The sequence below is a fragment of the Oratosquilla oratoria genome, chromosome 29 (genome assembly GCF_046742065.1).
Source record: "Oratosquilla oratoria isolate Oo_2021 chromosome 29, ASM4674206v1, whole genome shotgun sequence".
Lineage (NCBI taxonomy): Eukaryota > Metazoa > Arthropoda > Malacostraca > Stomatopoda > Squillidae > Oratosquilla > Oratosquilla oratoria.
In genome coordinates, this window is record NC_134805.1 from 31,804,223 (window position 1) to 31,819,222 (window position 15,000).

The 15,000-nt window shown below is 39.2% G+C and overlaps 1 protein-coding gene across 1 annotated transcript in view; it reads left to right on the top strand.

Moving 5' to 3' along the window:
• Window positions 1–13,424: 13,424 nt before the first annotated feature.
• LOC143040697 (protein Wnt-4-like) overlaps window positions 13,425–15,000 on the top strand; it is a 333,549-nt gene continuing 331,973 nt past the window's right edge. Inside the window, exon 1 of the mRNA XM_076212018.1 lies at window positions 13,425–13,690. Coding sequence (XP_076068133.1) covers window positions 13,480–13,690 — 211 coding nt within the window. The 5' untranslated portion in view covers window positions 13,425–13,479. The remainder of the gene's footprint in view (window positions 13,691–15,000) is intronic.

The window sequence follows — 15,000 nt, forward strand, 5'->3', positions numbered from 1 at the left end:
CGAACTAACGATTTATATAGCTTGTTAATGAGTGATGGACTTTTGAAATCAAAAGATCGCGCAATCAATCCTAGAATCTTATTTGCTTTCTCAGAGGCTGAAATACACTGCTTGGATGATTTGAGGTCGTTACTGATAATTACGTCGAGATCTTTTTCACTGTCCACTTTTGTTAACGAACCTCCAAATAACTTGTAATCGTACTTACTGTTATTTTTACCTATGTGCATTACCTTGCATTTACTTGTGTTAAATTTCATTAGCCACTTTTCAGACCATTGTAAGTGATCATTTGCCATTCCGCACATTTTTGTATCATCAGCAAATTTGGAAACAGATTTTAGTCCATGATCTATATCATTTATATATACTATGAGTAGAAGTGGCCCAAGAACGGAACCCTGAGGAACTCCACTTGTAACATTTTTCCATCTAGAAGTTTTTCTATTTAAAACAACTCTCTGTTTTCGACCATTCAACCAATTACTAGTCTAACTTAATAGGCTACCACTTATTCCATGTAAAGCTAATTTAGTAAGTAGTCTTTCGTGTGGGACGGTATCAAAAGCTTTTGCAAAGTCTAGATATATTAGATCTATTTTGTTTCTTTTGTCATAATTCGAGATAATTGTGTTGTAGAATTCGACTAAGTTAGTCACGCAAGAACGTTTCCGTCTGAAACCATGCTGGCTATCATTTATCAAACGGTTACTTTCTAAATGATGTTCGATAGCATCTCTGATGATAGTTTCCATTATTTTTCCTACGATTGAAGTCTAACTTATAGGCCTATAGTTATTTGGCTTCTTTTTGTCACCTTTTTTGAATATGGGAGTAACGTTAGCTAGCTTCCATTCTCTTGGGACATCTCCGGATATGATGGATTTCTTGAAAATAATTTCTAATGGAACAACAATCTCATTTTTCATTTCCTTTAAGATTCTTGGATGCCAACCGTCAGGCCCTGGTGTTATATATATATATATATATATATATATATATATATATATATATATATATATATGTATATATATATATATATATATATATATATTTATTTATATATATTAGCACACCAAAAGCACTTTACTTCCTTGTGTTTGAACAGAAGTGGGCCATAATATCAGGTTCATGGACCCCTGGTGGAGGGTGGGTGGGGAGTGTGGGTGTCCACGGAGTGTCCCAATTAGGGCCACAAACCGAAAACTAATGGGAGTTAAGGTGACGGCACACTAGGCTAGCATGCTACTTGTTTTTGCTGCTTCGTTTGAATAGAAACGACTTCGGTCACAATATTCTAGACTTCCCTGAGACCATCTCAACAGTATGTCTAACATTCGTATTCTAGGTTTAACTTCTCTTAGTTCGTCATTCAGCATCTCACTAAATGACGCAAGAATAATTCGACATTTGAAATTAAAAAATATATATATATATATCATAACCGAAGTCGTTTCTATTCAAACGAAGAAGCAAAAGCAAGTAGCATGCTAGCGAGAAATGCCTAGTGTGCCGCCACCTGTGGTGTATATTTAGAGATTCTATCCAGCGATGAAACACCGTCCCAAGGAAATCAAACAACAGCATTACATAAACGTGGTATACATGACGAAAACGAAGTGGAGGACTTCCCGCCGATTTCGCCTTCCAGGAGGTTCTTCACCCTTCGGAGGAGGTTCCCGTTGCTCTCCCGGCGAAGGGAGGAGCAGAACGATTGGAGGCCTCCCGAGTGGTTGTCAGCTCCATTTCTCGGCCGCCAACTGATCGTCACGCCGATTCGAAACTGCAAATTTGTCTGGCGATCATGAGGTGGTCTTGGCATCAGGTAATGAAGTGTGATCGCCGTCATGTGTAATCGAATAACTGAAAGGCATCATTCAGAGCTCATATCTGAGCCAATGCAACTGATAGAAATTGTATATATATATACTGTATGTATATATATATATATATATATATATATATATACTGTATGTATATACATATATATATAATTTATATGTATATATATATGTATATATATGTGTGTGTGTGTGTGTGTGTGTGTGTGTGTGTGTGTGTGTGTGTGTGTGTGTGTGTGTGTGTGTGTGTGTGTGTGTGTGTGTGTGTGTGTGTGTGTGTGTGTTTGTGCGTGTGTGTAAGCGTGTGGATTGAATTTTTTCACAAGTACCGCATAAGAGGCCACAGTGGATCATTAATATTTTCTCATATATAACCAGCGCTTCTCTCCCTGGAAACAATATTACGCCAAAGATGTGGAGTCAAGAATGGTAAAAGCGAGATTTATGGAAAGCAGATGGAAGGAGCGACAGTGGAAATTCAAAATTACCAACTTTTTTTTTTTTTGCGGATAGTAGTTTTTACTTATAAAAGACAGCTGTGTGACTCTGGTCCGTAGGGATGTCACTGAAAACCTTGAAGTATTGACTGCTTAAACGTTAAGCACTTAATACCCCATAAAGCCTCAGTGAAAAGTAATACATCAGGTTTTTGCAAATGTATTTATCGATGATGAGGATCTGATACAATAGTTCTGTATGTGCTGTAAATAAAATTGCATCACTACAACAAAGACGATAACAACAACGGAAGGCACGTTTGCGCAGTTCCGATAGAACATGGGTCAGGATCGGCTGTCTAGAACAAGAACAAGAAGAGAACATGCACTCAATAAGGGATTTGTGGGAAAACCCCGATTCAGCCATAGCGTCCCTCAGGGAGACGAAATTGCTCGGCCAGACAGTGTAGGGAACGACAACAACAGCAACAGAAAGAAGTCATCAAAGAGTATTCAGTCCTGTGTCCATCAGTGCTGTAAGTGTCTCGTATGTCGGATCTTATCATCATAGAACCTGAGTGACGAATCGCGTCAATGCGACCATTGGCTTCATACTTCAGTCCATCAGGGTCACTTGATGGTGTTAGGCAGCTCGCTCACCAACACAACAATTTGCTCACGACGCCACAACCAGTTGCATGAAACCAGTTGCTCACGACGCCACAACCAGTTGCATGAAACCAGTTGCTCACGACGCCACAACCAGTTTCATGAAACTAGTTGCTCACGACGCCATAACCAGTCGCATTGCGACTGACACGTTGGTTTCTTAAAGCCATGATCACACATTCAATATTCTTGTCAAATGTTTTGAATTTGAAAAGCTGGAAGACGACTTCGCTTAAAGTATTCTAGACTTTCCTAAGGATAATTAGTTCAACACTGTACCCGATATTCGTATAGGTTTAAGTCATCTTAGATCGTCATTCAGCTTCTAAATATATGACGCAATAATAGTTTGACATTTGGAGATTTGAAAAATAAAAGATTATAACCCAAGTCGTTTCTATTCAAGTGAACTCAAGTCGCGTAAATCGCATCGAAGCAACCGCAATTTCAGTCATTTCGATGTAAGGAGTTCTAAAGAAACCAATGTGTCAGTCGCAATGCAACTGGTTGCGACGTCGTAAGCAACTGGTTGCGACGTCGTAAGCAACTGGTTGCGGCGTCGTAAGCAACTGGTTGCGACGTCGTAAGCAACTGGTTGCGGCGTCGTAAGCAACTGATTGCGACGTCGTAAGCAACAACTGGTTGCGGCGTCGTAAGCAACAACTGGTTGCGGCGTCGTAAGCAACAACTGGTTGCGGCGTCGTAAGCAACTGGTTGCGGCGTCGTAAGCAACTGGTTGCGGCGTCGTAAGCAACTGGTTGCGGCATCGTAAACAACTGGTTACGGCATCGTAAGCAACTGGTTGCGGCATCGTAAACAGCTATTTGCGGCGTCGTAAGCAACTGGTTGCGACGTCGTAAGCAACTGGTTGCGACGTCGTAAGCAACTGGTTGCGGCGTCGTAAGCAACTGGTCGCGGCGTTGTAAGCAACAACTGGTTGCGGTGTCGTAAGCAACAACTATTTGCGGCGTCGTACGCAACTGGTTGCGGCGTCGTAAGCAACTGGTTGCGGCTTCGTAAGCAACTGGTTGCGGCGTTGTAAGCAACTGGTTGCGGCGTCGTAAGCAACTGGTTGCGGCGTCGTAAGCAACTGGTTGCGGCGTCGTAAGCAACTGGTTGCGGCGTCGTAAGCAACTGGTTGCGGCGTCGTAAGCAACTGGTCGCGTTGGTTTGCATTATCGGCGCGCGTGCTTCTTGTCAAGCACAATGTGTTGCCCTTCCCATGCGCAGAACAGCTGATAAGCGACTGAGGCATCCCATCTCATGTGAAGCTGAATGAATTTTATGCAGAGGTAAGAAAAGAATCTTTGGCCTCTGCTGAGGTTAAGAGTAGGAAATGATTTCGTTCCGTGCAGAGATGGGGAAAGGGGAGGGAGAGAGGAAGGGAGAAGGGGGGAGGGAGAGGGGAAGGAGGAGGTGGTAAAACCGACCCTCCCACCACCTGCTCGTGTATTATGGTACTCCTCCCATTTTTTAATGATTATTATTATCTTATTATTTTATTTTATTTTGAGTCATTTATTTATTCTTATCATAATTATTATATGCTCGTATATTATGGCAATCCTCCCATATTTTTATGATTATTATTATGTTATTATTCTATTTTATTTTGTGTTATTTATTTATTCTTATAGTTATTTTATGCTCGTGTATTATAGTACTCCTCCCATTTTTAATGATTATTATCATCTTATTATTTTATCTTATTTTGTGTTATTTATTCATTCTTATCATAATTATTTTTTCATATTATAATTTCTTTAAGAACGTAAAGCAGTACATGCATAAAGAATAAGTCTGAGGACTTAAGGTTGGACGTGTTCGTCCCTCGACTTTTTATACACAGAATAATCATCCGCTACACTCAGCAGAAAAATCGTACTCCCAAAACACAAACTATCACTCGTCACAATAGATCCCACACAAGATAAATCATGAAAGACAACATCAACTGAACACGCCCCCAGGTTTGAAACGTCTTCAGCTCTTCGAAGCTGTCTTCATTAAAGAGAGAGAGAGAGAGAGAGAGAGAGAGAGAGAGAGAGACTTCTGCCACCTTATCGTCAAGATGCCAGCAACCCACGGAGCACCTCACACTTGTGACATAATCATTTTTCAGTCCATTAACCCTCTTTTCTTAACTTTGTCGCATTTTTTACTGTTTAATCTATTGTCATTTCATATCTGTCGCTTGGTAATGTACACATGCTACGAAACATTGTATTCTACAGGTAACTCTTTATCATGGTACACTACACCTATTTGTCTTAAATATCTCCGTGTTGAACAATAGGCAGAAGTCTGCAGTTAGAAAAATCGAAAGTACTAGTAATATAACAGATGCATAAACAGATGTATTTCACCCGCATGTCTACAGAAAAACTTGTTGTCTATATATATATATATATATATATATATATATATATATATATATATATATATATATATATTATATATATATATATAGCCAGGTTACTGCCGTTTGAAACGTGGCCGAGCCGTGGTCGTGATTACAGTGTACATATCTCTCACTCTCTCTCTCTCTCTCTCTCTCTCTCTCTCTCTCTCTCTCTCTCTCTCTCTCTCTCTCTCTCTCTCTCTCTCTCTCTCTCTCTGTACATCTTTTCTAAGTGCTCTAATCTCTTTTCTTCCCGTCTTCCTTGTCAATTGAAATTGAAGGGCTCAGATATTTACCTTACGTAGACAGGCGTAAGCACCTTAATTTACATTCTCTGGAAAGGCTAGAGTGCGGGGTGATCTAATAGAGGTATTCAATTGGGTCAAGGGCTTTAACAAAGGTAACGCATGCAAGATCATCCTATTAAGACAACAGGGCAGGACTCGCAGTAATGGTTTTGAATTGGACAAATTTGGATTTAAGAAGGAAAATTGCAAAAACTGGTTTACCAATTGAGTGGTTAATGAATGGAATAGATTTATTAACCATGTAGTGAGCGCTGAAACTATCGGTTGTTTTAAGAGGAGGTTAGGTAACTTTATGGGTGGGAAGGATAGGTGGTAATGGGCATGGAACTGCCTAGTGTAGGCCTAATGGTCTCTCATAATCTTCTTCATTCTTATGTTCTTCTGTCCCACTCGTTGTCTTGAGATGCTGTGGTCTTTTGGTGCCTGTGTTTCGCCTTGGATCAAATAGACTGTGTATCAGTACTCTTGGATATTCGAAACGAAATGTTTTCGATTTCCGAAGTTGAGAAATCGTCCGTAGAAAGAACGATGTGTTCTCGGGTGTCAATCTTCGCGTTTTCTTTTCGAGCGTGATTATTGTTTCTGTACCGGCCAGACTATGACCATATCTAGACGGTTAGATTTCGGCCTTGTTGATGCAACTTGTCATGCTCCGAGTCCTTCTCCCGAGTCCAGGTTCTTCTCCCGAGTCTTTCCACCTATATCAGGTTCTTCTCACGAGTCCTTTTCCCCAAGTTCTTCCTAGTCTAGGTTCTGCCGAGTCCTTCTCCCGAGTCCAGGTTCTTCTCCCGAGTCCAGGTTCCTCTCCCGAGTCCAGGTTCTCCTACCGAGTCCAGGTTCTTCTCCCGAATCCAGGTTCTTCTCCCGAGTCCAGATTCTTCTCCCGAGTCCAGGTTCATCTCCCGAGTCCAGGTTCTTCTCCCGAGTCTAGATTCACTCCTGAGTCTAGGTTCTTCTCCCGAGTCTAGGCTCTTCTCCCGAGCCCAGGCTCTTCTCCCGAGTCTAGGTTCTTCTCCCGAATCCAGGTTCTTCTCCCGAGTCCAGATTCTTCTCCCGAGTCCAGGTTCTTCTCCCGAGTCCAGGCTCTTTTCCCGAGTCCAGGTTCTTTTCCTGAGTCCAGGTTCTTTTCTCAAGTTCTTCTCCCGAGTCCTTCTCCCGAGTCCAGCGACACACCCGCCTATCCGAGTCCCTCCGTACCAGTGGTTCTTAACCTGGGGTATCTGCACCCCCAGGGGGTACGAAACCTTGAACCCTGGGGGTACGAGACATGATACCCCCCCCCGTACACGGTACTTATATTTACCATGAGAAAGCAAAGCCAGGTTTGTATCACTAATGCTTTTCATATGTTTACATTGTATTTGTATTGGATGAGGCTACGAGATTTTTTTTTTTTCTGAAATATGAAGAGGTAACGGACACTGAAAAAGGTTAACCACTGTTTCGAGTCTGACTGAATCCTTGCGTACAAAAAGTCCGATACCCCCCCACCCCCCTCCACCACCACCCGCCCCTCAATTCTACCTCCCGCAACCTGTCCGCCGGGTCCCGTTCTCCCATTGTCCAACCTGCCGTATCTACTCACCCATCTACTTCAGCGTCTACCACTACCTTCCCACACTTAACCCCATGGCTACCGAGCAGGTGCCACGGAGATGAATAGAGTCGCCAGGCTGCGGACCGAAGCGAAGGAGAAGCGAAAATGATCAAAGAACATATTCATCAGAATTGGCTGTTACCTTTTCGCAGCCGTGGATGTCGCCACAGGGGTGGATGAAATCGCTTGACGGCAGCCGTGAGAGTAAGATAGAGGACTACCCGGCACGGGAGGGGTTAGGATAACCTTACGGTGACCACCTACATGCAGCCGATCCTTCCACGTCCTCTCCTGCGTGAGCCTGACGCCCTCGCGCGCCCGCGGCCACTTCGACACGGCGGCTGTGCGTTATCGGAACACTATCGGGGCGGCGAGGCGCAGCAGCAGCACCAGGAGGAGGAGGACGACGACGACGACGACGACGACGGCACTGCAGGCGCAGACCTGGGGCGGGGTACAGGGAGTGTGTGTGGCTGGGAACAGACAACGAAATCAACCAGACTCTTTTACTGCTGATGTGTGTGTGTGTGTGTGTGTGTGAGAGAGAGAGAGAGAGAGAGAGAGAGAGAGAGAGAGAGAGAGAGAGAGAGAGAGGGAGAGATTACTGTAAAGGTACATCCACTACACTCGCGCGCGCACTTGTATATGTGTGTGTGTGTGTGTGTGTGCGTGTGTGCGTGTATCTATGTGTGTGTGTGTTTGTGTGTGTGTGTGTGTGTGTGTGTGTGTGTGTGTGTGTGTGTGTGCGTGTATCTATGTGTGTGTGTGTTTGTGTGTGTGTGTGTGTGTGTGTGTGTGTGTGTGTGTGTGTGTGTGTGTGTGTGTGTGTGTGTGTGTGTGTGTGTGTGTGTGTGTGTCTTCTTGCGTGGGTATGTGCACTTCTGTACATATTCATTTGTTCATCTATTCATTTATTCATCTATTTATTTATTTATTTATTTTGTTGAAGGACAATTACGTCTCTAGCCATCTGTCTGTGCCACTGAGTCCAAGTGTGTTTGTGAACCACCTGCATGCAGACGCCGCCACCAGCTCCCAGAGCCGTGACGCGCTTCCCTAATCGAATAACTTAATTGGCTGCGATGGGCCTCGATCTCATTATTGTCATCGAAGTCGTTGTGAGACAAAGGAATTTCTCTTTGGCCCTCCGTGCCGCGTCTCTGGTCGTGACGGTGAGAGGATCCCCGGCCCAGTTCCGCGAAACTCGGTGCATTGTTTAAACACAAAAGAATTGCGCGCGCGGTCATTTGATTTTCCATAAGATCTTTTGGGGATTTTTTTTTTCTCTTTATATGAAGGTTTTTATTTTTTTATTATTGTTATTTTCTTATATGAAGGTTTTAATTTTTCTTATTATTGTAATTTTTTATATGTTATTCTCCTTGTTCTTGTTTTGTTTTTGTTATTATTATTGTTATTATTCTTAACACCGTTGAAGTACTTGATTGGTGTTTTGTATACTCATTGTTTTTATAACTTTTCTGTTATTCTTGTTATTGTAATAATTATCCTGTTATTATCAAATTGTATCGTCTAACCCTATTATTTCATTGTTTTATTGGTTCATAAGGATTGTTTTGCTGTTATTGTTACGATTATTTTTATTGTTATTTATTGGTTATTTTTATTTGTTATGATTTATTCATTATCGTTTTGAAATTGCCGTTTTATTGTTATGTGTCTTGTGCCTCTGCTGTATGGTTTTGTAGTTTTTAGTGTTATGTTGTTAAGTCGTTATTCTTTTTTGTGATTTTTTCCTTTATTCTCGTGTAGTAATATTTCAGGTTGTATATTTCTAACAGGTGGGGAGGAGACCCAACACCGGCCTAAAAAAATATATGTATAATATATATATAATGTATATATATATATATATATATATATATATATAATATATATATGTACATATATATATATATATATATATATATGTATACATATATATATTGCAGTAATATACAAGGCACACGTGAAAAATATTTGCAGAAAAAAAACACTGGGAAATAAGAAACTTAGTCCGAACGTTTTCGTCTATTTAAGACATCTTCAAGGAATACAAAGTGACAGAGACATAGGTGCATATATATAAAGTAGTAGGTAACATGGTAAGGACACACAAGATGCTTCATAACCCGGTTGAGAACTGTTTACATTTAAGGATATTTGATCATGTGACGTGTTTTTTCTGCAATATGTGTATATATATACATATATATATATATATATATATATATATATATATAGATATATATAGATATATATATATATATATATATATATATATATATATATATATATATATACAGTGGTTGACAGGGGTTTGCCCTACTAGGGGTTTATCACTTTTTTTTTTTTTTTTTTTTTTTTTAAGCCCCAAGTCTTACCACGGACTTGAAGGGGTTGGTGGCTGATCACGGCAAAATATATTGTGACAGGAATTGTTGAGTACTTAGCGAAGCGGAAATATCATTAAAGGCGTGCCTTGTTTTTATGCATAAAAGAGGGTTTGAACTTGTCTTGAGAAACCCAATCTACTTTGCCTTTATTCGACATAATTTTCTTTTTTCTTTTATTTTCTATTTTTTATATTATCGATTTTTCTTCATTTTTCCCCTTTTTTTATCCGTTCCTTTCTAGTTTGCAAACTGATTTTGGTTAATGTCATTTACGTATTCTATTATTATTGTCACCCCATCATCATCAATATCATCATCATCATCATCCGTAGTAGTAGTTGTGCTATTATTATTATAATCATTATCATTATTATGATAGTTATCATTATCATAATTATCATTACCATCACCATCATCATCATCAGTAGTAATAGTGGTATTATTATCATTATTATTATTATCTTCACTGTTATTATTATCAATATCCTCATCAATATCATCATCAATATCATCATCAATGTCATCATCATCAATGTCATCATCATCAATATCATCATTATCATCCGTAGTAGTAGTTGTGCTATCATAATCATTATTATTATAATTATCATTATCATCATCAATATCATCAATATCATCATCCGTAGTAGTAGTAGTTGTGCTATTATCATAATCATTATTAATATAATTATCATTATCGTCATCATCATCATCGGTAGTAGTGGTATTATTATCGTTATTATTGTCTTTACAATTAATTATTATTATCATTATCAATATCAATATCATCGTCATCATCATCATCATCATCCGTAATAGTAGTAATTGTGTTATCATCACAATTATTATTGTTATTATTATTATTATTATTATTAATATTATTGATATCATTATTATTATTGATATTATTATCATTATTATTATTAATATTATTATCATTATTATTATTAGTATTATCATTATTATTATTATCATTATTATTATCATTATTACCATTATTATTATTATTATTATTGATATCATTATTATTAGTATTATTATCATTATTATTATTATTATTATCATTATTATTATTAATATTATCATTATTATTATTATCATTATTATTATTATTATTATTATTATTATCATTATGATTATTAATTATAATTGTTATTATTATTATTATTATTATTATTAATATTATTGATATCATTATTATTATTGATATTATCATTATTATTATTAATATTATTATCATTATTATTATTATTATTATTATCATTATTATTATTATCATTATTATTATCATTATTACCATTATTATTATTATTATTATTAGTATCATTATTATCATTATCATTATTATTATTATTATTATTATCATTATTATTATTATTATTATTATTATCATTATCATTATAATCATTATCATCATCATTATTATTGTCATCCTCCTTATCCTTGCTGTTTCTCAGTTTCCTTCCATTGCCTGCCTCTGCCTCTCGTTTCTCTTCTCTCTATTCTTTTCTTATTTTTTTTCTCGTAGTCTGCTTTTATCTACTTCCAGCCTTCCTTTCATATTTTCATTCCCTTCCTACTTTCATTCCTTCCCTCCTTCCCTCCTTCCTTCCTTCCTTCCTTATTTCATTCCTTCCTTATTTCTTTCCATATCCTCTTTCCTTTCATTCATTCATTCTTTCCTTCCTTCATTTCTTTCCTTTTTCCTTCCTTCCCTCCTTCCTTCTTTATTACCTTCCATATCCTCCCTTCCTTTCAATCATTCCTTCTTTTCTTCTTTCCTTCTTTTCTTTCTTCCCTCCTTCCTTTATTTCCTTCCTTTCATTCCTTCTTTCCCTCCCTCGTTCCTCCTTATTCCCTTCCATGTCCCTCTCTTTTCCTTTTCCTTTACTTAATTTATTTAATTTTATTTATATTCGATCTATTTTAATATTTTTTATTCGTCTTAGTTCTGTTTTACTTCCCTCCTTATCATCGTTTCATTCTTTTATCTCCACCTTCTCCTCGTCATCCACAACTTCCCCATTCGCGGTGCCTTTGCTACACAGAATCGTGACTCTGCCGACCGCAGCATCTGATAAATGGATAATTAACTAGATTATAACGATGATAATCGCGCCACTCCACAATGCTTCGTTCGCCTTTTCATTCCGCTTCGTCCCAAGAAGATCATTTGTGTGTGTGGCCAGCTGGGATAGTGCCCTCCGTTTTTAGTCTGAATCTTTTGGGCTGATGAGTTGATATGTTGGCTTTGGAAATAGAAGGTGTTGCTGTCCTGTGCTGTGCGATGTCCCAGTACCTACTGGAGAAGTTTTCGGCGTTACCAGCACCCGAAGAGAGAGAGAGAGAGAGAGAGAGAGAGAGAGAGAGAGAGAGAGAGAGAGAGAGAGAGAGAGAGAGAGAGAGAGAGAGAGAGAGGGAGGGTGGGGGATAAGTTTTTGTAGTCTACGTCCACACCTTCTTCGGGAGACGCTTACATGCCTGATCCCCCCCCCCTTCCACCTCCACACTCTACCCCCCAATCCCCCCCAACCCCCAGCTACGTCACGCAGCGCTAACACCTTGACAACCTGGCAGGACAACATCCCTGGAGCGGACCCCTCCTGCCTTCCCCTATTTTGACTATAGCCGCCATATAAGCCCCTAATCCTCACACCTTGATTTTTTTTTTTTTTTTAGCCTTTCTCGTCAGTCCCACTTTTCCTCCCTCTTTCTCTCTCCCCTTCCTTATTTCTTCCTCTTCCTCCTTCTCTTCTCTTTCTCCCTCTTCCTTCCTCTTCCCACTTTCTCTTTTTCCTCTCTCTTCTTTTCCCCTCCATCTCTCCTGTCCCTCCATTGGATTCTAGATCCTTCCTCTCCATGTACGTGGATGCGCGCGTACTTACACATTTACCACAAAAAGTGTAGAGCTTTATATTTTATTCCCAATTTCAATTGACGTCCCAATTATATTGTTTTCGAAACTATATATGAAGCGTCCAGAGGCAGAAGGACGTCCCCGCAACTTTATCTAGTTTCAATTTAAACACGGATACACACACACGCACACACAGTGGTATTCATAAAAAAGAAAATATTTCGTTATATAAATCTTTCGTTTTCAAGGATCTATATAAGATTTATATAAGGAAATAATACTTAAGAATGCCACCGTTAGTTTATGTACCTCATTTTTTTCTTTCTCTAGGCCCACTCGAACACAAACGACATGACGTCATATCGTCGTTCCATCCACGAAAGCTTTTGTGAAAACAATTTCGCAAACTGCGAGGTTTTGTGCATAAACATAATAATATTAGTAAATAAAGAGGAAAGAGAGAGATACATAGGCAAGTGTGGTCTCTGGGATATTTGCTACCTGCCCGCCTCAACTGCTCAAGCAGCTCCAATATGAAATCAGAAGATCTGTCCATAAGAGAGAAATCAATTAAGCTCCCTTTGTATGGGTCTTGGTACAGACCAAGTTTTTTTTTTTTTTTTTTGTGCTGTGTGTGTGATTCTCATTCTTTTATTATTCATTTATTTTATCTATTATTGTTGTTGTTGTTAGTATTATTATTATTACTACTATTATCATTATCATTATTATTATCATTACTATTCTTATTATTATTATTATTGTTGTTTTTAATTTTATTTTTTCATTCATTTATCTATTCTATTTTATTTTTTATTCATTCATCTATTCTATTTTATTTATATTTTTCTTTCTTTTCGTTCTGCAACCCTTCCTGTGTTGTCATTAAGAAATGGTTTCTTCTTGTTACAGGGCCGTGTCACGGGTGTCGCTGCTGGGACTGGACTCCCTGCCTCCGAGCCGCCTGTCCAGCATGTGCGACCAGTTCCGCGGATCGCTGGTCCGCAAGCAGATTCGCTTCTGCAAGGACCACCTGCCCTTCATGGACTCGGTCCGGCTCGGGGCCATCAGGGCCATCGACGAGTGTCAGTTCCAGTTCCGCACGCGGCGCTGGAACTGCTCAACGCTCAACGACGAGGCCATTGCGGCCGTCCGGAAGCGGTTCCTCAAACACAAACCACAAGGTGAGTAGAGACTTCTGGCACGGGACCGGAGGTGGCCGGTCCTCCGTGCGTCGATCCTCCTCCTCCTCGTTTCTGTTCGGTGAGATGAGGTTTCGAAGTTGAACCTCCTTGATACGGGGTTAGTTTAACAGCAGTTAGTCCTAGCGACTTGTGAACTACCCCTCTACTTGCCAATTGTCATCAAAAAGCTAGTCAACTTGCCTCCAAACTATCCTTGTGTCAACCCTTACTTGCTGAGCAAGTTAACTTGCAGCTAGCACTAGGCTAGTTTAATAGCTGCTAGTACTAGTGACTTGTAAACTACCCCTTTACTTGCGCAGTGTCAACGAAAATTAAGTAAACTTGCCTCCAAACTATCCTGGTGTCAACACTTACTTGCCATTAGGTAAGTAAACTTGCAGCTAGGACTAGGTTAGTCTTGCAAACTACCCCTTTACTTGTTCAGTGTGAACGGAAATTTAGTAAACTTGCCTATAAACTATCTTAAGTGTCAACACTTATTGTCGGGTAAGTTAACTTGCAGTCAGAACTAGCAGCTACTAACCTACCACTGTCAACGAGGCTTTACTCCCCGGCCTCTCTCGAGGAACTATGCCTCGCTGCACTGCGTTTGGTCTAAGTGAGGATCAGCATGATCCCTCGTCCCCCGAGGTAGAGAGATGGACGAATGGGGAAGGGAGGGAGTGGGGTCTTTTTGTGTGGGTGTGTACTTTAACGCAACCACCCATTTGGTAAAGATGATTTTGGCCTTTTTGTGTAATGCTTTTAGTTGGGTGATGACATACACTTTAGCAAAAACTTATCCCCTACATTCTCCAATGTCAACTCACGGAGTGCGTTGTATGCAGACTTGTTTCACGAAGCCTTTTATTCAGCAGAGCACATACGGAAAAAAAGAAATACATACATACATATATATATATATATATATATGTGTGTGTGTGTGTATGTATATGTATGTATGTATGTATATATATATGTATATATATATATATACATATATATGTATATGTGTATGTATATGTATATGTATATGTGTATATCGGAGACAGTTTTGGTGAACTGATAACGAACTGTTTTAAAGTTATACACAGTATATTTGTATGCAATTCCAGTAACGACTAGATCTAATGGAGTTAATATCCAGTCAGCAGTCTTTTGTAATAACACTAGAAGAGTTCATATTTTTTTCTTGTTCAGAAATTATTTAAGTAAAATGATCCACGTTTATTTATGCACATCCGACTCGCCTAAAGTTCTCATAGCTTTGGGTGCAGATAAGGGAATTTCATGTCATTTTATGCGTACTG